The 22,939-nt window shown below is 44.4% G+C and overlaps 3 protein-coding genes and 1 non-coding gene across 8 annotated transcripts in view; 3 read left to right on the top strand and 1 right to left on the bottom strand.

Moving 5' to 3' along the window:
- Nucleotides 1–1,754: 1,754 nt before the first annotated feature.
- On the top strand, nt 1,755–1,852 carry LOC147318126 (small nucleolar RNA U13). The gene has a single exon (XR_015124303.1). It is a non-coding gene; the product is annotated as a small nucleolar RNA U13 (small nucleolar RNA).
- Nucleotides 1,853–1,913: 61 nt separating this feature from the next.
- On the top strand, nt 1,914–6,195 carry mak16 (MAK16 homolog (S. cerevisiae)). Its single transcript, XM_086257812.1, has 10 exons — nt 1,914–2,883; nt 3,458–3,507; nt 3,590–3,699; nt 3,786–3,850; nt 4,049–4,200; nt 4,307–4,361; nt 4,806–4,880; nt 4,958–5,068; nt 5,192–5,257; nt 5,483–6,195. The coding sequence occupies exons 1-10, from the start codon at nt 2,869–2,871 to the stop codon at nt 5,693–5,695; spliced, it is 912 nt and encodes a 303-aa protein (XP_086113938.1). The 5' UTR covers nt 1,914–2,868; the 3' UTR covers nt 5,696–6,195.
- A 3,277-nt stretch (nt 6,196–9,472) lies between these two features.
- Nucleotides 9,473–14,422, bottom strand: LOC147318124 (ras-related protein Rab-14-like). Its single transcript, XM_086257813.1, has 8 exons — nt 14,265–14,422; nt 13,726–13,784; nt 13,289–13,342; nt 12,423–12,600; nt 10,454–10,520; nt 10,071–10,158; nt 9,956–9,986; nt 9,473–9,784 (listed from the first exon to the last, which is right to left on the bottom strand). The coding sequence occupies exons 2-8, from the start codon at nt 13,775–13,777 to the stop codon at nt 9,607–9,609; spliced, it is 648 nt and encodes a 215-aa protein (XP_086113939.1). The 5' UTR covers nt 13,778–13,784; nt 14,265–14,422; the 3' UTR covers nt 9,473–9,606.
- The window catches only part of LOC147318123 (actin filament-associated protein 1-like 2), a 26,855-nt gene continuing 17,497 nt past the window's right edge, over nt 13,582–22,939 (top strand). For 2 of the 5 annotated variants that reach the window (XM_086257801.1, XM_086257800.1), the window contains exons 1-2: nt 13,583–14,487; nt 14,980–15,776. In XM_086257801.1, coding sequence (XP_086113927.1) covers nt 15,761–15,776 — 16 coding nt within the window. In that variant the 5' untranslated portion in view covers nt 13,583–14,487; nt 14,980–15,760. Of the gene's footprint in view, nt 14,488–14,594; nt 15,777–15,963; nt 16,464–22,939 lie in introns of those variants that run through there. The other 3 variants (XM_086257798.1, XM_086257799.1, XM_086257802.1) reach the window with 3 other exon arrangements.

The raw sequence follows: 22,939 nt of genomic DNA, 5'->3' as shown, positions 1-22,939 counted from the left end.
TCTGCAGGTTTGCATATCGGAAGAATCGTTCTACCGAGGACGCCGTTAATGCAGCGTTCCACACAGCCCTCTCACGCCTCGAATATAAGGACACCTATATTTGAATGCTGTTTATAGACTACAGCTCAGCATTCAACACCGTCAGCCCAAACAGACTGGTGGAAAAGCACCTCACAGGCAGGCTTCAGGCAGTCAGAGTTGGTATCTCACGTACAAAGATAGTGAGCCCAGGGACCCCCCAAGGCTGTGTGCTCAGTCCACCCCTGTACACCCTCTTCACCTATGACTGCATCCCCTCCCAGAGCAACACCTCCATCATTAAGTTTGCTGACAACACAACCATTGTTAGGCTGATAGCTGTTGGAGAGGAGACGGCCTGCAGTGAAGAGGTGGCTCAGCTGGTGACCTGGTGCCTGGAAAATCTGTCCTTAAATGTTTAGAAGACTAAGGAGGTGATTGTTGACCCGAGGATGAGGAGAGACCAGCTCGCCCCACTATGTATTATTAACCCCGATTCTTTTGTCCCCATGATAGAACAGAGAAAACCGACTCATAGTGTGTTAAAACATTTATATTTCTTTTATTCAATCATCTTCTGGAAGAGAGAGACCCCTGCACAGCCCAAAACGCCAGTTGCAGGATCTCTAACATTTGACGCTCACCATGTGTCTTATATGGTGTTATTTCTGTACTTCAGACGTCACACACAGTTTCATTACAAACAAACTCCTTCTACTCAGTTCTTATTTTCTGTGTCTGATTTATTAATATGCCTGTGCACTAAAACTTCCTGTGCAGAGGGTGAAGACCTTCAAATTCCTCTGCACCCACATCAGTGAGGATCTCACCTGGACCCATAACCACGGCAGATCATCAAGAAGGCTCAACAACGACTCTTCTTCCTGAGGAAGCTGAGAAAATTAGGATTAACCTCCAAACATCTCAGCAATGTTTACAGATGAACAGTTGAGAGTATCCTGACAAACTCCATCAGTGTGGTACGAGAACAGCACCACTCAGGATAGGGACGCACCCACCCACAGCACACACTGTTCACACTCCTGCCATCTGGCAGACGCTACAGGAGTGTGAAAGTAAGGACAACCCACAGGCCATCAGGCTACTGAATCCCTGACTAACTGTCGAACTGTGATTGTCTATCAATAACCTGACCTGTAAATTTGCAACTGTGAACGTTTATATACAATATAACACAACTTCATACAACATAAACAATTTTAAAATTTGCACATTCTGAATATCTTAACACTGTGTTGCATAACTACTTGCACTTTCAAATTTTAACTACACCCTACCTTTGTGTACATAAACACATAAGTACTACATTTATTCTTTATATTAGTTACTTGTTTATTTAGTTGTTTGAAGGGAACTCGCAAAGTAACAATTTGATTGCTCAGCGTAACCATTTGTGTTTTGCGGTGTGTATATGACATTAAACTTCTTCAGTCTTGTGTTTTTATGTTGCAGCTCCCCTCCAGAGCGCTGGGGTCGCTGCAGAGCTGATTTGAACCGCGGTCTTTCCCATAATGCATCGCTCCCGTCAGACCAGAAACCCGTGCTGCTCTCACGTTTTCTCGCTCAGAAACATTAAAACCTTTTGCGTGCCGCGCTGTCGGAGTTTGCGCAGTGAGCTGATGAAGTCAAGAGAAACACTCACGTGAAGAAGAGCACCGTCAGTCAGAGCGCTCGAGCCGCTCCATAAAGCCTCAGAGCGCGTGCGCTGTATTATGATCCTTCTTGTTCAAGAAGTATGATGATTGGTGCGTTCACGGACCATCCGTGTAAGGTGCAGCCTTCTTGTTACGCATGCGCCTCAGCCCGTCTGACCTTGACAAGAAGCATTTATAAGATACGGATCATTAGTCAATGTTTCATATTATCGCTGATCAGGATGTTCCTGCAGTGATGTTCTACTCTACACAGTTCTATCTCAGATTCTGTACTTGTACATGTTTGTAGTAATAGTGTAGTTTTTTAGTGGTGACACTTTCTTTAGTTGTAAACATGCTTTTTACTGTCGGTGCTGTCGTTTTGTTTTGTCTCAGTTATTTAATGATAAATACACATAAACAGAATCCCAGTCAATGTTTTTGAATGACAGGGATGCCACAGACTCGGAGTGGGTGGTGGGTTAGGTGTCACGTCCCAGTCTGGTGGTCTTTACTTACAAACACCTGTACAGGCTACACAACAACTCTTTAAACCACAATCATGTGAACCTGAATGCACCACAGAGCAAAAACATCTGCTTTAGGGTTCACAGAGAAACGGGAGTCATTTTGTTTGAGTGCAGAAGTGGGTCAGTGAACTCAGCACACAGCAGGCCAGCTGACTCCCCAGAGTCTGACTGCACTGACCCATCAACCCAGCGACCTCCACCTAAATGTTGAAGTCAAGCTGAGCTCCGCCAGTAACGTCTCGGTGATGTGTTTAAGTGTTTCCTGTCATGAGTGGAACTTCTAGTTGTGGTTGTACGGGAGATGGGAGGTGTAGATGAAGTTCTCCACCTGGCCGGGTGCATGCTGATGGAGGCTTCTCTGTTTCCAGTGCTTTTCGCTTTTAATCTCTATTCAATCATCTTTATTCAGCAGCAGCCCAATCACGCCGTTTTACACGAATGCATGCGCTAAGTAATAATAACATCTACAACACACGTTACATCTCGAAGTCTCGCGATGTTTCTTCCGGGTGACGTCACTCCGGATGAGATTTCTGTCCAAACACAGATGGTGTCGCCCTGATCGTCCATGTGGTTCCAGGTCTGCTGAAAGTCTCACGCCGTGATCGGAACTTATTTAATTTTATTATATCCGACGAGCCGACCCGCTCTGAGAGGACCCGGAAATGCAGCACGACGACGTAAGTGTCACAAGCTCTTTTACAGCCGCCGAGAAGCGCTGTTAGCTCTGCGTGCTAACGCTAGCTGGCCGGTGAGAGCTCCGGAGTTTAAAGGAACCATGAGCTGAACCGTACTCATTTATCCGGAGATAAAATACGCGTTTCAACACATCACCAGGCTAAATGCTAGCCGGCTCTTCCGGTCACGCCAAATTCCATTAAATAAAATCAGTTTTACCGTTTTTTAGTTTTCCAGCAAACACTCCGATCAATACATCATGAAGCGGAGTCAGTCACAGACCTGCGTGGACCTCACTTCGGCCACAGTTACCCATCATTCTTTTCTCCGTGTGTCGTAAAGATCATCAGGCTCCACATGAAGGAAAAAGACGAACTGTAGTCAGACTTAACAAAAGCTCAGCACGCAACACATCCTTAAATAGATTCACGTAAGCAGAAAAGTGCTAAAATAAATTCACACGATAGTAAGTCTAATGGTGAAGTCTCTCAAAGTTGTGACGAATAATTAAATAAAATCATAAAAAGAAACTGAGGCAGCAGTAATGTGCATCAGTGTGTGATCCGCCCCCTGCAGGTGATCTGGGACATCATTGGAAACACGCAGTTCTGCTCCTTCAAAGTGAAGTAAGTCACGCTCGGCTTGGATTTATCGACTCGTGTCATTGACGAGCTCTGAGCCGTGTCACGTCTTTGTTTCTCTGTCCAGGACCAAGAGTCAGAACTTCTGCCGGAATGAGTACAACCTCACGGGCCTGTGTAACCGCGCGTCCTGCCCGCTCGCCAACAGCCAGTACGCCACCATCAGGGAGGAGAAAGGTGAGTCCTCGCGCTCTCATCAGCTTTACCGGCAGATCTCAGGTCAGCAGGTCTTGGGAGTAACGCGAGGAACGTTTGTGTTTCAGGTCAGTGCTTCCTCTACATGAAGGTCATCGAGAGGGCGGCTTTTCCTGCCAGGATGTGGGAGAAGGTGAGCGGCTAAAGTGGGATTATGTCACTCGTCGTGGTGGATCACCAGACACGGAGACGTCACGTCTCCTGACGATGGCCCGACGTCCTCGACACGGTTTAAAGAATCTGGTGTAAAAGAAGCTAACTTCAGTTTACAAGATTTTAACTCACGCCTCAAACTGTGTGTGTGTGTGTGTGTGTGTGCGTGTGCGCGCAGGTGAAGCTCAGTAAGAACTATGAGAAGGCTCTGGAACAGATAGATGAGAACTTGATCTACTGGCCTCGATTCATCCGACACAAATGCAAACAGAGGTTCACTAAAATCACCCAGTACCTGATCCGCATGCGCAAACTGGTCCTCAAAAGGCAGTGAGTACTCAGACCGTACTGCAGTACACAAAGTACTGCGAGTACTGCGAGTAGGAAGCTGGTGTGTCGTCCCGCCGCGTTCATCCTGCTTGTCTGTGTGTTTCAGGAGGAAGCTGGTTCCTCTCAGCAGGAAGGTGGAGACCAGAGAGAGGAGGAAGGAGGTGAGACTTTTAACCACACCCAAAGGTGGCGCTTGACCACCTAACAGAGCTGCAATCAGACTACGAGAGGTCGTAGGTCACATTTTCCTTACAAATTAGGAGCCGAGTTTCGGTTTTCCACAGAGAGGGAACGTTCATGTTGAATAAAGTCCGGCTGGAATTCTTTCCTCGCTTTGAAGAGGAACAGCCGTCGAACTGATATTTAAGGCGGAATGACTGATTCGCAGCATCTGAACGGTCCACCTTAAAAGCTGCTGGCAGCTCCTGTTTAGAGGATTCAGGATTTTTTCCTTTTGTCTGAACTTCATAAAATAAAATGATGCAAACATTTGCTAAAAGTTACCAGAAGCACTGCTCATTCCTCTGTAGTTCATCTCATCGTGACCTTTGACCTGGAACAGGAGCTCTGACGGCCGTCTCTTCTTTGTTGGTGTTTTCTTTTAGGAGAAGGCTCTGATTGCTGCTCAGCTGGATAACGCCATCGAGAAGGAGCTGCTGGAGCGACTTAAACAGGGAACGGTACGACGCCAACGCGACCGCTGCTCGCACGCCAAGGACGATCGTGCGGTTTAACTCACGGTCTATGTTTGTTTCAGTACGGAGACATCTACAACTTCCCCGTGCACGCCTTCGACCAAGCGCTGGAGCAGCAGGACCAGGAGAGCGAGTCAGAGGAGGAGGAAGAAGAAGAAGAGGAGGACGACGAGGTGATTGAGGCAGCTGTTACTACACCAGCTGCTGAACATGTTTGTAAAACTTTATTCTGAAAGGATGTCCTGTGTGTGTGTGTGCGTGCGTGCGTGCGTGTGTGCGTGTGTGCGCGCGTGCAGGACGTTGGGCAGAGAGAGTTCGTAGCAGAAGAAGAAGTGGAGGAGAGCGACCTGAGCGACTTTGAGGTAACTCTTCTCTCTAATGACCAGCAGGGGGCGACTGAAGTCTGATGAACTGCTTTCAGGTCGGACTGAATAAGACAGGAAGTTGAGTCAGAGAGGAGCAGGGAGTCAGAATCCAGAGACGCGTTGACGCAGTTTTGTCCTTTCAGACGTCGGTCGCCGCTCTGCTGGCGTGATCTTTAAATGCGATTGTTTGACTGTTACATTAACTGGACTTCCTCCTTGCAGGACATGAACAAGCTGAAGACGAGCAGTGATGAGGAGGAGCAGGACGAGTCCAGCGAGGAGGAGGTTGAAGAGGAGATGGAGGTGCAGACGAAGGCTTCGCGGTCTAAAGGCAAATCTCCAGCGAACGGCTCGGCGGCGAGGAAGAAGCGAGCGTACGTGGAGATCGAGTACGAGCAGGAGACAGAGCCCGCCTCCAAGAGCAGAGCCACGTAGTGACGCTGTGCCCTCGAAGCAAACTGACTGCCGAGGACACGCCCCCTCGCTCCCTCACCTTGTGTTACCACGGCAACATTACATAGCTGAGGGGATTGTCCGACCAGCTCTTCTGTTCATGTTTAAAGTCTCGCTCGGCTGGAAGTCATGTGACCAGCACAGAAAGACACTGATAGGCCCGCAGCTGATCACAAGATTGATTAATTGGCCTTTGATAATCAAACAGCCTGATCAGAATGAGTTTTCCCGTTTCACACTTTAAAGACGAATCCATGACTCGCTGCATGTGATCACATGACTGCTGCTTTCACTTTAAACATGAGCAGGAAGTGGAGCCAAAAACAGAACATTACGTGAGGAAGCGCCCACAGTGACGCGAACGACGACTTTTCTGTTCGCCGCGCTAACGGAGAGAAGACGGACGTGAATGTTTTTCTAAACCCTGTAAACATTTTTATGTTTGAAATAAAAATAAACTTGGAAAAAATGTGAACTTTGAATGCAGTGAATTTTAGTTATAAGTGAATTTAATGTTAACTGAGATAAAAGTCCGACGCACTGCCCTCTGCAGGCAGACAGAAGAATTACAGTTGAACACAAGAGCAGTGAGTCATCGGCGTATATACAGCATATATATAGTTTATTTACAAAGAACTGAGTCTCCACAGTTGGACAATGACAGCTTCAGCTGCAGAGAATCATTGCAAACAATCAGAATAAGCTTTTTTAATTTTAGCAGATTTCTGAAAAATGAACAGACAGAAAAACAGCGACTCCATCACCTGATCTCCACCTCACTGTTATAGTTGCACATGCTTCAGCCAAACAGCAGCGCCTCCCTCAGGCTGATCAGACGATTTTGCTACGAGCACACGGAAAAATAAAAAGGACGTCAGCTGTAGTTTAACCTGATTTCGCTGCATCGTCTTCTCATTAATATATAGAAATTAAGACTCTGAACAGCGTAACGACCGAGGCCATCCCATAAAGTTTTTCCCATTTTGCATAAGAAGTGTTGTGTAATAGTTTTGGATGCTGAGCGCTTTGGCGAGGGAAGCTGAAGGCGCCGATCCCGGTGACGCCTCACAGACTTTTTGGTCACTGCAGAGTAAAAACAAACTTCAGGGTTTTTTTTATTTTGGGGTCGATCAGGAAAAAACAAAGACAGGACGCCTGAAACGCTTCGTGTTTGTTTTCACCGCATAAAGGTTTTATTGTTAAATCACTCATCATAGTTGGAGCGCGCTGCTGTCCACCAATCAGACGACAGCAGAGGGTAAAGTCACATGATTGTGCCCTGTTCAGACAGATGTGGACGCGTCACAACCAGATGCTGAGGTGACGTTTTTACTTCATATAACGTGACCTCGGCGCGAGCAGTGACATGATGACCATACGGCACCCCGGAGGCGACAAAATTCCCCAATTAAGAGATCTGCTGAGTGACGCCATGTTAAATCTACACAAACGGGATAATTTATCATTTCTTGTGTTTTCCTGGGTTTAACCAGTCGACTTTTTCTGGGTCATCATTCACTTTAATACTACAGACAAAAATTTTCAGAATGTTTTAAAATTTACGTCATATTTTCCAATTTCCCCCAAAAATAAAGTGCAACAAAACTGTAGGAATGTAGAAATACACAACAGGTGATTTACATGCATTAAAGGTAATTAAAAACATTAGTGTAATCATTTCAGTAACGATCAAAGATCCTTTTTGTTAATTTCTGTCAAAAAGTTCCAAAACTTTAAATTTTAATAAATGTGCAATAACCTTCATGTTGAAGAGACTCCAGCTCAGCCAGCCGTACTGTGTGTAATACCACTCTCTACCACAGGATGGAGCCGTCGTCCACGCCTGGTTTAAGGTTAAACGGCAGCACACCTGCTGGTGAAACACTCCCCCTGGTGGTGAAACTTTTAATGGCTTATGGACCTTCAACTCCATCTCTCCGGGTTTTGTCATTTCTGGGACTCAAAGGAAACATTTCTCGGGTATTTTGTTAATTTTAGTGTAAATAAGCAGAAATACAGGTAGACTAATTCCAGACTGATCCAAACTCTAAATGCAAAAGCTGCTCCCTCCCATTAGTGCTCACAGACTTTGGTGGTTTAAAAGTGTGAAATGAAATCTGGCAGAGCATCACTCGGAGCTTTGGGAAGCTTTTAGTGCAGGAATGATTTTTCAAAGAGGAAAACAGTAGATCCAGAAACCATGAAGGCATCATTTTCTCCACAAAGCACATTCTCCCTCAGATACGCTCGCTGGTGTCTACGTGACGTTTGAAGCAGTGACGTCTCCACAGCAGCGCGGCGGAAACCAGAGAAAGCACAGTGATAAAGTGCAATCCTGGCTCAACAACGCAAACACAATGGCCACAAGGGGGAGCTGTGGGAACATCCTGTATTTATTTGGTTAAAACCAAAAACAGAAACAAGAAAATAATGAAGGCATTTAATAAAAATCCATCCTGAACTGATCCAGCGAGGGGCCGGAGAGACGTTCGGGTTCTTCATCCCTCACAGAGCGACCGAGACTCACATCAGTTCACAGACTTCATAAATTGAAAGGGTGGCTGTGTGGGTGGAGCTGCAGGCGCAGACTGTCTCATCCGATGGTTCCTAACCGACCTTCCGACCTCTTTCCTGTCACTATTTTCCTCCCTTGGAGCTGGGAGATGGGAACTTGCAGTAATTTTCATGCATTCAGACGATGCATTCAAATGACTTTCATACTACACAGCAGTGGTGAAAAAACAAAACCTGGCAGCTGTACTGGCTTCGTGCAGACAGAAAGAGGCAATAAAAGCTAAAACGCCGTCACGACTCGATGGTTGGGGTGCTCCTTTCTCGTTGCTCTCTCAGCTTCTGCTTCCTAAAATAACAGAGGTGGATTTCTGCAGGAGCTCAGAGGCTCCTTCAGTCAGCTTCCAGCTTCACAGCGCTCAGGTGTCCTCTTTGGTTCTGAAGGTGACAGACGTCCGCTGGCCTGCGCTCCGGTTCAGTCTACAAACTCACAACATTTCCCTGCAGAGAGCTGAACATCCCGGGTGAGCCGAGACATCCAGGCAGAGCCAACCGAGGGATGGAGTTTGAACGTAAATCAGAATTGGGAACCTGGACTCGGACTGAGAGCAGCGAGTCTGCTTATTTTGAATTTCATTTTGTCCCAATTTGGTTTTGTTTGTCTGAATTTAAACATTTTACTTATGGGAGAAAAAAGATGCTAAATCTGTGAAACCTTCACTTTAGTCCGGATTCAGTCGACCCTACTCTGGACTCTGCACAGTCCAGGCCGCACGCCGGCCCGCCGTAGCTGACTGACAGGAGTCCTCCGTGATCGCCAGCGTTCACCGTCACGTCCTGCTGCGGCGGTTTGTCTGGGTCGGTCGGATAAATGGCGCTGATTGGTTTGTTGATAAGGAAGCCCGAATTTTATGGAAAACCAAATGTGGCGTACTCACGATGATCCTGATCGAGTCTGCAGGAGGTTTTTAATGCGTGTGAGCTGAAGCATCCTCGATGGAGACGCGGTGGGGAGAGCGGCCCAGTTTGGGGGAGTTCTCTGGTTTTGAGATTAAAGCGTTGTGGTTTACAAAGGCCAGATTGACACAGGTCTGTGCTCAGACTGGTTTTGGATGAGGTCGCCGCCTCGGTTGGTCCTGATCTGGGAGCCTTTCTGAGCCAGTTCACGCTGCAGAGATGTGCTTCTAGATTTGGTTTTCAGGATCGGGTCAGAGTTGGTAAAGTCTCGAACGGATGGAGGATTGTTGAATCTTGCTTTGGATTAGAAAACGGCGGGTGGACAGCGCCGATGATGAGTGTGGACTGGTTCTGGGTGTGAGTGTTAGTGCCCGGCGGAGTCCGTGTGTCGGTCTGTTCGATGCGTTCGTACTTTCTGTTCAAGGTTAACAGCTGCAGCCTTCCTTTGCTGGCTGGTTGTCGGGGTTGGGGCGCCCCCCCTGCAGTGTCGAAGGTTTGTGCTGGACTCCCGACTCGGCGGCGTTCAGGTCCAGGCTGCCATCTTGAATGTTCTGGTAGATCCTCTTCGCTGCCTCCAGGAAGGCCTCCTCCACGTTCTCGCCTCTGCAGAAGAAGCAGAGGCCAAACTCGTCAGGACTTATTAAAACATCGGTCATCACAAAGACCCAGAAACACGTGTTCATGCACTTCACCGTTCTGTGGTGTGAACGGGTTTCTGAATGAATCGTAACCATCGAGCCACTACGAGCTTCCTCTCTAACACGCCGTACTTACGTCTTGGCACTGGCCTCCAGAAACAGCAAACCTGAGAAACAGGAAGCAGAAATCAGAGGAATCAGCGAGTCTCCGTCTGCTGCTGAGCGTTTATCTGATCGTGCGAGCGTCTCACCGTTTTCCTCGGCAAACTGTTTGGCCTCCTCGTACGTCACGTCTCTCTGAGCCTCCAGGTCGGCCTTGTTGCCGATCAGAATGATCACCTACGACACGGAGACACGCAGACTGAGCAGCGACTCTTCAGCGCGTCACAGGTTAAAGGATGTTTCGTGCACAGCAGCTTAACAGGTGTTTGTTAGCTGCACGGGGTTACTGCCATAAACGTGAGCAGGGATGTAATAACTGTTTACTTGTAGCTGCGGTCCAGCCAAGTCTGTTTACGCACCGCAGCTCTGGGTCACTTTCACCTTCAGACTCCATTTTGAAATCATTCTCTCTCTCCTGCCTGAAAAGAAGATTTAAAAGAGTCGCCACAGAAGTCTGCGTGGGCGCACTCACCGTGTTTGGGTTGGTCAGGTTCCTGGCGTCCGTCAGCCAGCTGCTCAGGTGATTGTAGGTACTTCTCCTGAACACACAAAAATAACAAAGTCAATACACTCTCTGAACGTTTGTCTGACATTTAGTCCACAGCAGCATCGACTGTCAGGGCGCCATCAGAGTCACCGCCTGGCAAATATTTAGTCTGGATGAGAATCCTACAAAGGAACCGGTTCTTGGTCGACCTGCTGCTTTCAAGTCACTCTCTAAGATTTAAACATTACCGCCCACCATCAGCCAAGAGCAGGTGGAGGCCTCCATCAACAACCTCATCACATGAAACATAACACTACTTTTAAAGGGACAGTCTACACCCTGCATCACACATGAGTGTGATCCACAGAAAATTCACTCATGCAGGAACTTTTTCCTTTCTCACGTCTACATTCAAAAGTGGCTTCAGGGCGATTAATGTTTTAAGGTTGATCCTACAATAATACACACAGAGAAGAACCCAACAATCATATGACCCCCTATGAGCAGCACTTTGGCGACAGTGGGAAGGAAAAACTCCCTTTTAACAGGAAGAAACCTCCAGCAGAACCAGGCTCAGGGAGGGGCGGGGCCATCTGCTGTGATTGGTTGGGGTGAGAGAAGGAAGACAGGATAAAGACATGCTGTGGAAGAGAGACAGAGGTTAATAACAGATATGATTCAATGCAGAGAGGTCTGTTAACACATAGTGAGTGAGAAAGGTGACTGGAAAGGAAAAACTCAATGCATCATGGGAATCCCCGGCAGCCTACGTCTATTGCAGCATAACTAAGGGAGGATTCAGGGTCACCTGGTCCAGCCCTAACTATATGCTTTAGCAAAAAGGAAAGTTTGAAGCCTAATCTTGAAAGTAGAGATAGTGTCTGTCTCCTGAATCCAAACTGGAAGCTGGTTCCACAGAAGAGGGGCCTGAAAACTGAAGGCTCTGCCTCCCATTCTACTTTTAAATACATGGACAGATAGAGCTGGGTGTCATCTGCATAGCAGTGTAAATGTATGCTATGTCTTCTAATGATGCTGCCTAAGGGAAGCATGTATAATGTAAACAGAATTGGTCCTAGCACTGAACCCTGTGGAACTCCATAATTAACCTCAGTGTGTGAAGAGGACTCTCCATTTACATGCACAAACTGGAGTCTATTAGATAGATATGATACAAACCACTGCAGTGCAGTACCTGTAATACCTACAGCATGTTCTAATCGCTCTAATAGGATATTATGGTCGACAGTATCGAACGCTGCACTGAGGTCTAGCAGGACAAGCACAGAGATGAGTCCACTGTCAGAGGCCATAAGAAGATCATTTGTAACCTTCACTAAAGCTGTTTCTGTGCTGTGATGAGCTCTGAAACCTGACTGAAACTCTTCAAATAAACCTCTGCAGATGATCTGTTAGCTGTTTGACAACTACTCTTTCAAGGATGTTTCAGATCCACCAAAACAAAAAAAGCTGAGCACAGAGATCATGCTCAGTTCCTCATGCCTCAGTGCACACTTCCTCCTGCACAGTGATATAGCTGGTGGATGTAGACTGTAGAAAGAAAATAGTTCCGACGTGAAGCCGCTCACCGGAGCGTCTGTGGATCACTTCCATTTTTATCAGTTTACTTTGTTTTAACTGACGTATTTAATCTAACATGACTTTACATACACCTTCATCATTTATTATTCATCTAATGGTTCGACTTTTTCTACTAGGACAGAAACTTACATTCATTTCGTGTATGTTTTGTATGAAATGATCTTCACTGCATATCTGATTTGTTTTGTTGGTTTTTGTCTTTTTATCAGTTTGTGATCTCAAACAACAAAGTGCTGAATTAGCAGCTCGACAGGACGGAGCAACCAGAGTTTTACATTTATGGTGAACTGTCCCTTTAAGTAAACAGGACACAGATTTCTCCTCCTCCATCCACCCTCGCCTGCCTAGGTACCTGGTGATGTCGTAGACCATGAGGGCCCCGGCGGCCCCCCTGTAGTAGGACCTGGTGACGGCCCTGAACCGCTCCTGACCCGCCGTGTCCCATATCTGCAGCTTCACCTTCTGCCCGTGAACCTCCATGATCCTCGTCCCGAACTCCACCCCGATGGTGTGAGGACAGTCTGCCATGACTGCAGCGCACACACACACACACACACACACACACACAGGAATTGGACGGGCAGTGGTCACCAACAGGTAAGTAAAGGTAAAAATGTTTGTGTTTGTCGCTGTCTCAGGCACAAACACACGAAATCTGTTATCAGAATGAATTTCATGAAACCATCCAGATAGAATCAAACACACGAGTCGCTTTTTGTTTTTTTCCTAGCATAACAAACTGAATGCTAAAAGCTAATCTATTTACATTGTTCATCAATTCAAAGAAATCCTGTTAAATGTTTCCAAAGTTGGAGGTTTACGGTTACATCAAAATGAAGAAAAAAAAAAACATAAATCGATATTTATGAAGCCCGAACTTGACACTTGATCATTATTAAGATATTTATATGATAAACTAGAGCCGTGCTGTTAAACAGCTAAGACGGATTCCTAATCAACAAACTTGACATTATTAGAAAAAAGACTCTAAAAGTCAGCCTGAACTGATTTTCCACTGCTTGCCTTTCAAAATAAAAGACCTAGAAACACAGGCTGTACCACTTTGCCCCTCATACCCAAACAGTGGTGGTAAATTTTAAATATCCATAACTCACAATTTCATCATACATGTATAATAACAATAAAAGCCTATTCTATTCTATTCTATTCTATTCTTAAACTTCAGTAAACAAAGAGAAGAAGAAAAGCAGCACTCACACTTCTTCTCTGTGAACTGATGCAGCAGACACGACTTCCCGACTCCCATATCACCTGCAGACAGACAAACACAGGTGAGGTCGGCCACCAAGGCTGACAGTGATCAGGAAACACCCGGATGAAGCGTTTTTACTCCCCGTGATTGAAGTGTTCCTGCTCATTCACCGTCCAGTTTCACTCCTGGACTTTACCAGAGCAGCGCTGCATGAGTCACAGCTCAACATCGTCTTTATTTAATATCTGCACCCGCTGCAGACACTCCACATTTACCAGCGCCAGGTTCTGCACTTCTGCAAGCTTAGTCTAGAAGGAGGGAGTTTACTGATGTGAGGGGCAGCGATCACGGATACAGAACGGTTATTATAAACGGACTCATGCAAAGCTGCTCTGGCAGAGCTGCGGGAGTAAACACAGGAGCTGGAGCTCGGATCACTCACCGATGATGATGTATTTGAAGATGTAGGAGTAGTTGTAAGGTGCGGCTGTCATCGTGATCCTGCGGAGAGAAAACAAAGAAATGTGTTTGGTTTAAACCGAGAACCTGAGCTCAAACACGGGGCTCCACCCTCGGTCTGAGCCCGGTCACAGTGATCCTCGGAGCTCGGTCTGAGCCTCCAAACACACCGAGTGAGACACAAACAGCTCAGAGAAGGAAGCAGCCGGCTGAGCTAGCAGAAGCTAACGCCGAGCCCAGCGTTAGCTTTAAACACCGTGACAGCCCCGCGGAGAGGAAGCTTTCATCCTCATCACACGTATGAAACGCTGACGGCTCAACCACAGGAACCCCCCGAGGAGTCCCCCGAGCCCCCCTGGAGCTCCACTCCTGGAGCTAAGTGGCTAACAGCTGCACTGCTGTCTACGCCTTGCTAACAGCTAAACGCTAACGGCAGGAGGTCACTTTCTGAAGCTTTTACAGTAAAAACAACCGAATAATAAACCAATCAGACAGGAGGCGTTACACGTCGCTGTGTTTTACCTTCAGTCCGGGTGTCTATCCGACCTGTAAAGCTGCTTAAAACGCTGGTTCGCCGGGTAGTTTTATCTAACTTGATGGGTCGCTTGCTGAGCCGTCAGGAAAATCTTCTACCTCTTCCGCGACTCTTCCTCATCAAGGAGAAAAGAGGTAGTATCGCGAGACTTACAGCTTCCTACTGCCGCCCAGCGGACGAGAAGGGGATTTAGACACACCCAACCGTCCCGTTTGTAACTTTATTTATTTACATCTTTCTTTCTTTCTTTCTTTCTTTCTTTCTTTCTTTCTTTCTTTCTTTCTTTCTTTCTTTCTTATTTTTTTAAAGTGACCCAAATTAGTTAATAGAAGCTCTTGTTTCTATAGATATATGTTACCAAATTACTGCGACAATGAAAAACACTGAAAAATGTGACGATTGTCTGCAGGTTTGCAGTCAGAAACAGAAGGGTTCCTTTACCCTTTAACTCCTAATGGGGTTCACAGAGGTCATATGTAGTTATTTTGAAAATGTTTGACTGAAATAAATGAGCTTCTAATGTTGCAAGAAGGTCCTGAATTAGGCTCCACCATCAGGCTGGGGTCTTTTTGTGTGGAGTTTGCATGTTCTGTCCAGGTACTCCAGCTTCCTCCCACATTCCAAAGACATGCAGTTAGTGGGGTTAGGTGGAAACACTAAATTGCCCATAGGTGTGAATGGTTGTCTTTCTCTTTGTGTTAGCCCCGTGACGACTGGTGTCCACTCCAGTTTGTGTCCTGCCTCTCGGCCTACAACAGCTGGGATAGGCTCTACCACCCCCGGGACCCTGACAAGCGGAAGCAGCAGAGGATGGATTTTGTCGATACAGTTGGACAAATGAAAACATACATTATATTTATTGAAAACATAAACTTGGTTTAATATAAGTAAATTACAGGATATTCTCAAGTAGAAGAATAACTTATATTTCTAAATAAAAAGAGGCCTGAGTAATTTTGTAATCCAGCTGCTCTCCCTCGATTTTCTGATAGCTGTGGAATTATTATTATTATTATTATTATTATTATTATTATTATTATTATTATTATTATTATTATTATTATTATTATTATTATTATTATTGTTGTTGTTATTATTATTACTTTAGTTTGTGGAGCATCACTGAAGAAACCCTTAAAGCCAGAATGTTAGCAGATATTTTTCTTCTTGTGTATTTTCTAAATGTGTTTGTGTACTGGATGATAACAGTGGGCACATTGTTAAAGTGACTTTGTATTTAAGGTTTCTCTGTGCATGCCCGTGCATAATGAGAGCACTGGCTCGCCCTCTCTCTCCTCCCTCCTGTGCTGAGGTCACAGACGCGTTCAGACAGACTCGCCTGGCAGAACTCAAACTGCTTCTCACAGAGCAGATAGAGGGAGTTCAGGGAGGAGGAAACAGGAGGAAATCTGTTTGCCGTTTGATGTTGGATTCTTTAGCAGAGATATGAGCCTGAGGATCAGCAGACACTGAGACGACCGACATGGACAAACAGAAAGGTACCGTGACCCACAACAAGTCTTACAGATGTTTCAGGAATAACGACAGAGGCATAAAACTCATCCACACATGAAACCTGACGTTACCTGATATTTGTTTTTTATATTTAAAAATGTTTCACATGTATGAAATCATACACAGCATGCATGTTTCAGATGTAATCTGATTACAAATGGAGATTTACTTTGAAACTTTCCTTTAATGTGTTTAACATCCACGTACTCTTTTGTCTTTCATATCACGTGGAAAAAAAATGTTAAAACTAATTGTAATAAAGTACTAACAAAGCACTCAGCAATTACCAGGGCCAAAACTTGCAGTTCCTCCAGTTTCCACCGGGGGCAGCAGCGAGTCGGTCCCTATAGACTCCCATGTTAAAACTTTACAGCAGTAATAAACACTTTTACAGCCCGATGTAAACTGTTCGGTCTCTGTAGGTATATTTGTGGTGGGTTGTATAGGTCACCTGTAAAAGGTTTAAGGTTTGCATTCATAGGGGCGTGGCCTCTTTGACTGACAGGTGGATGGTGACGCAGGTGGCTGTAGCTGCTAGCTGTCTGCTAGCGTCACCTGAACTGGACTTTTGGACCGTGTTTGTGCTGTTGGAGCCTTTCGGAGCATTTTAATGACATCATCAGACCAATAATACTGCTGCTGTGAGGTCACTGTAGTAACAGACCAATCCAGTAAGAGAAAGTTAGGGATTCTGACTGGATGTTACTTATTAGCAAGTATCTGAGCTAGCTAGCATTACCTGATATGCAGTTTTTATGTTTATTTCCATGTTTGTCTATCATATTAATATATATACGCTGATATTTTGGCTGCTGACTCATGTGACCACTAGAGGTCAGGTGTGAGTTGTTATAAGTTGTACTATATTTATTATTTTGGGATGTTTTACGTTTGTAGTTATGAACAAATCAAACTAACCTTAGGCTTGTGTTGTATTGTGTATAAAATATTTAGATGGTGGTAATAGACTTGATTTCAAATGACTGGTTGATTAGATAGTTTAAATTCATTCATTAAAATCGGTATAAATAAACAGCAAAAAGCCATGCTGTTCTCTAACAGTTTAATTTATCTTCTGTATCATGTGAGAAACACTTTGTATATGAGCATGTATGTATTTGTGGCCAAAGCAGCTTTAAATCAAAGGAAGTGTTGACAGAAGGAAAAGGGCCATGATGCTGCTATAACTGGCTCCAGCTGAAAAGTTTAGAAAAAGCTGAAAGTGATTTAAGTTACTTTACCATGAAAACCAAACCCTAAAATTATCTGAAAGACAGGATTTCTCCTCACCGCCTGTGTGTGGGTACTTGCACAGCTATCTTTGTGGGGACCTATGTATTTATTGACTTTTTAAGGACCCTTCTGTGTTGTGAGGACAGACTCTTAAAGGCCCGTTTGTGGGTTTGGATTTAGTTTAAGGGTTCATGTTAAAAAGAGGTTTAGGTTAGGGGGCCGTGAAAGGCCTCAGAAGGTCCTCACAATCACAGAAGTACAAACATGTGTGCAGCAGGGTGTGGAGCAGCTTTCTTTAATCTGGCTGGCAAGAGAGCAGAAACATTTACATTACTGTGCTGCTGTTTCCTCAAACTGACCCGCTTCCAGCTGGAGGCTGACCACCTCCCCACTAACCTGCTGCTAACTGGGACCTGTAGCCACTTTGCATTTTTATTGTTGTTTGTAACAACAAGTAACTCTGATTAGAGCAAACCAAAGTGATTTGAGAGATCAGTGTATCTAGATAACTCCCTGAAGTAACAGTACCACATTTAACGAGGTAAAAATACTCAGCAACATGTCCAACGTGTAAATGAGAAACTAAAGTATGTTCAGCTTCGTGTAACTACAGGTGTTGCAGTAAAATGCATCAGCAGCATGTCCCCATTGGGGCTGTTTTATCTACGTTATATATAGTAGATGATGGTTTTTAAAATAGGGTCAGCCCCCCCAAGAGGTCACCAGGTCATGGGATGATTTATGGGAAACAAGTAAAATCTATTTCCTGTTTTCAGAGCTAATTTAAAGTTTTTTTCTATAAATTTTGAGTAGGTCTTGTACCTCAGACTGAGCGCTACCAGGAGGAGCTGGGAAACATCAGAATACTCCTTTTAGCCAGCGATTAGCACATGAGGTCAGGAAACAATCTGACTTAATGGCAGAAAAATGTTAAAATTGTTGGTGTGGATACTTTAAAGACACAAACACACAGAAAATCTAAACAGTCTATTAGCTCAGTCTCCAGAGAGCAGCAGCGGGAGGAGGAGGAGGAAGTGATGATGATGAGGTGGAGGAAGGAGGATAGACGAGGACAGATGGGTATTTCTGATAGTTGCGTTGCTAACATACCACTGGTGTGATAAAGACTCCACAGCAGCAGGAGGATGGATTGTGACACGTTCTCCCTTACAGAATAAAAATGATGTTTTCTACAGAAAAAACACGGACGTAACCATGTGACTTCACCCATGGGTTTCTGGGACTTTTCATAGCGTTTCGGTTGCTTCCATGTTGTGAAACGATTAGTGGTGGTGAAGCCTCACAGACAGCGATCAGCTCAGCAACACAGGGCCAAGCAGTTTGTGTATCAGGCTGTAAACATGTTTATTTCTGCTGTCAGATTATAATGTGGACGTCTGTGGGACTGCCTCACTGCTGGTGCCCCTGCTGGACGTTACAGGAACTGCATGTTCAGCCTCTGTGGGAGCTTCTTTCACAGTTTTTAAATGATGAACTAAGTTATTAGGAAAACTACCTCACCTATGTTAAAACATACCACGTATGTATTATTGTAGGGTCTACCTTACACTATAAAGCACCTCGAGGTGACTGCTGTTGTGATTCGGCGCCGTATAAATAAAACTGAATTGAATTAATTGTGACAAAGTGATTCAGGTTATGGTCGTCTAATATTACATTTTATTTGATGACCTGAGAAACAAAAGTGACAAATAGCAAAAAAAGAAACAGTAAAAATGTTTTTTCGCAGCGCTGTAAGCAGGTTTATGTAAGTGTAGATGATCTAATGCCCAACGACAGTCAATTATCGGGTATCAGAACCTGAACGAGCTCTGTGGTTCCAGCGACTGCCCCCTGATTGGACAACGCTGGACAAACTGCTTCCTGGTTGGATGTAATTGCTGCATAATGTTGTTAGGATATCATTGTTGTGATGGACACCATTGGTACTGTAGTGTGACCGGTTTCAGCTGGAAACGTGACTTTTAGTTTAAACTGCTGAAGCAGATGCGTCGCTGTGGTCAGTCGAGTTATTTGTTTTTGACGGATTTGTTTAGGTTATGGTTTAAGGATAAGTGTCCAGGAAATGAATGGAAGTTAATGTACTAATGATGTAAACAGGCCTGAAAGTGTGCACTGCAACATCAAAGCCCGAGACAGGAAGTAATGCAGATGGTCAGATAAACAGCGTTCAGCAACACAAACTCTTGATTCTGCGTCCGTCCAGCAGCCGTCCGTCTCTGTCTCCTTTCTGCTGTTGTTGTTCGTCTTCAGGGTTTGTGGGTGTTTGAGGAATTTGCAGCTCGCTGCTTAAACAGCAGTTTGATTTAAATCAGCATCAGAGGAGTTAATCAGGAACATTTAGCCCTCGTCTCCCACTCGGCTCACAGCGTGAATGGACTCGGCCTCTCTGTATGAATGAGCCACCGGACAATCAGCTGCTGTTTCCTCTGCATGTTTTTACATGTTCTGCTCTGTGTTGTACTGATGATGACTCAGTACAGTTTACGTCTAAACAACAACAGAAAAGCATTAAAGACTGAAAACCTTTACTTAGTTACACCTACTCTGTGTCGCTGTTTCCCATATCCTTATATAAATACTGCATCCACACACACAGATGCTAATTAGTGTTCAGAGCTTCACTTCCTGGATGGTCTGAAGCCACAGTTATTGTCAGGTAATAGCTTTAGGAAACTCTAGTCATTACTGAGGATGTCCTCCATGTCCTTAATGTGAGTCTAGTCATGACTAAAGGTTGTAAAGGTTTATTAGGAGGTTCTATTTATCTGTGAAGTGGGCTTTTGTGGTGCTAAGGGAAGTTTTGTCGCCATCGAAGAGGTTCTAGTCATCCTTTAGGAGGTCATGCTTGTCTCTGAAATCCTCGAGGTGGTTGTGAGGTGATGTTCTACAGGTCTATGAGGTATTTTTCTGTGAAGGGACTCTTACATACTCTTTAGGAGGTTGAAGAGATTCTAGTTTTTCTTGAGAACGCTGCGCTGGCCTCTGAGGATGTTTCAGACGTGCTAATGTTGGTTCTAGTAATGATTTGTGTAGTTTTGGATGGGGTTTGAGACATCTCCTAAGTGGTTATCTGTGAAGAGGGAACTTTAAGAGGTTGTGGTTGTCACTGAAGAGGTTCTATTCATCCCCTGGAAAGTTAAACTGGTGAGCGAGGGTGTTCTAGAAATCTTCATGGTGGTTGTGTGACTGGAGATCGCAGAGAGGTTCTAGAGGTCTTTTGAATGCCCGTCTGTGAGGGTGCACTTGAATAACTTTTGGGTCCCCTATAGTAGGGGTGGGCGATATAAACAATATACGATAGAAACGATATAAATTTGGCCAACGATAGAGATTTTGACTATATCGCGATAGCGCATGTTGATGATGTCATCAAGCTGCGGCTGTTTTGGTCGAAAGCATCGCAGTGGCTACAACCATTATCATTCACAGCAAAGAGATGAAGCACATTTGAAATATGGGGAAAGCCAAAAACTGCGCTTCCTCCACTTCTGTAACATTGATTCATTAATGTTGGATTCTCTGCAGCTGTTCTATCCACATGTTGTTGCAGTATATTAACTCATTCACTGCCAGCCATTTACAAATCAGGTAACTCCCCACTGCCAGGGTTTTTGAGCATTTTTACTCATTTTTGAAGAGCCACAGAAAACTGTGTGTTATGATCATATAAACGCTGAACCTACCAAAATGAAGAACAGACTCTCTTCTATCATCCAAAAAAAAAAAGCTTGTTTCTACCATTTTCCATTCTTTAGTAATCAGCTGTAGAAGAGAGGTGGGTTCCACCAAAAATGCCTGTTTTGACCAACAAAAGGGAGAAAACGAGCTTTTTGTGAAAAATACATTTCAAGCAGAAAAGTGTCTTTGACACTAATATTTCTTGCTTTGTGACACCTCTAACATATAAAATAGTTTTTCACTTCTATAAAACAGAAATAACACTGAGAAAGGTTATGTTTTATCAAAACAATTTATTTACAAATATATGAAAAAATAAAATTCACTGACAAGCTGCCCGAGGTTGTATTCTAGCCCCTCCCATTGAAAAACGTAATTGACGTCTATAGACGTCAATGGCAGTGAATGAGTTAATAACTAACCTGGTATTGTGGATGAATAATCTCAGTTGTTCTCCTGACTGAAGTTTGGCCCGTGTATAGCATCCTGCTATGCGACTGCATTTGTCCCAAACCACCAGAATCCGTCACGTTAACTTTTATCGAGTGGAAAAAAAGTTGGCGTTCATCCTCCAGCTTCACTATGTTTATGCTAACATAGCTGTGTCGCTAGCAATCACGTAGCACAACATTATATACCAGCTAGTCCAACTTCAGTAACCCTACAAACGTCACTGCTGTTTAGTTTCCTGTCTTCATTTATGTTGGAAGTGGTAGCAGAGCTGTACGTTTGAATTTGTTTCAAAAATCTCTGTCAGAACATGGTATGAAATGTTTAGGTGGAAACTAGTGAGCTAACCTCCTGCTAACTTCTAACTCCGTTAAATGTAATAAATTCTGTTTTCATGGATGTTAAACTTAATTGTTACACCCGATAAAGCAGCAACGCTGATTATTTAATTAAAAATGAAAGAATTTAGACACTTTTTAACTCTCAGTGTTCGTTTGACTTTGGGACCTGAAGCTGACGGAGTTTTGGGCCCAGATTACTCCGTGAAGCTCCTCACTACGGCAGCGTAATGCTCTGACGAGCCATCAAACAGTGCAGCTTATCAAAGTTGTACTAAAACATTTTTAACAGATTTCTGCAGCCAAAATCGGTTCGAGGTCAGTAAGCACAACCAGAATTCATACATAAGGAACTCTCGATTTTTGAGAAAATTAAAGAATTTTAAGTGTGGAAAACACGCTATACAGAAGAAAAGAATATATCGTGATATATCGTTACCGCACATGCTTCATATTATATCGCGATATGAATTTTAGGCCATATCGCCCAGCCCTACCCTGCAGGAGATTGCAGAGGTTCCTGTTTTCATTTAGAAGTTCTACTGGCCATGTTCTAGATGTCCTTATGATGATTATAGTGATGATTTATGTAGTTTATATGGACATTAGGCAGGTTCTAGGTGTGGTCCTTTAGGAGGTCATACCAGTCTCTGGGTTCCTGGGAGTGCTTATGGTGTTGAGAGGTTAAAAAAACAGTTTTCAGAGCTTTTTGTACATTTTTGTTTTGTTTTTTTAAAACGAATATAACTGTGGACTGTTGGACATCCTTAATGATTCATGTTAAACTAACAAAGGCCCTGACAGGCTGCTCTTACCTTCACTAAATGTTTTTGTTCTGTAATAAGTAAAGCTGACGGGGGATGGTCAGTTTGCTACGAGCAGGTTGATTAAACATGAAAACTGTGATGAAGTCCGTCTGTGTTCGTGTTATGAATGAAGCCGTTGTTGTGTGTGAATGAATACTCACTCTGTTTCACTTCAGAAGATAAGAGCTGAAATCATTCAAAGGCAGAAAAACAAGATGCTGATTCTTCACTCTCAGACAGAAACACACATCAGCCGCGGCTCCTCATCTGCATCCTCAGATGATCGTAATAAAATGTGATTCACATGTAAAAGTCAGTTTCATACAGAACAACAGTCTGACCGCACCTGTTCAGGTAAACGTTTCCTGCACAAATATGCAGATGTTCTGGCCTTCACGTGTTAATTGATGACAGGATGCAAACTGATAAGCTCCTGGCTCCTGCCAATATTTAACTCAGAGTAAACACAGTTACATCACCTGAATCCCTGCTGTGCACAGGAACTCGAAAAGTTCGTTGTTTCTTTTTTCTTATCACATGAGAGAAAACTCATTATGGAAACTCAGAGCAGAGAAACAAAAACAAAAATGGATCTTATCTCGGCCAGCTTACACTCAG

The sequence above is a fragment of the Aulonocara sp. 'chitande type north' Nkhata Bay genome, linkage group LG12 (assembly GCF_057382095.1).
Source record: "Aulonocara sp. 'chitande type north' Nkhata Bay isolate Kocher_YH1m ecotype deep benthic linkage group LG12, A_spYH_male_GT1.1, whole genome shotgun sequence".
In the NCBI taxonomy this organism is placed as follows: Eukaryota; Metazoa; Chordata; class Actinopteri; order Cichliformes; family Cichlidae; genus Aulonocara; species Aulonocara sp. 'chitande type north' Nkhata Bay.
The sequence above is the reverse complement of the archived record's forward strand: the minus strand, read 5'-3'. Positions and strand labels throughout refer to the sequence as shown.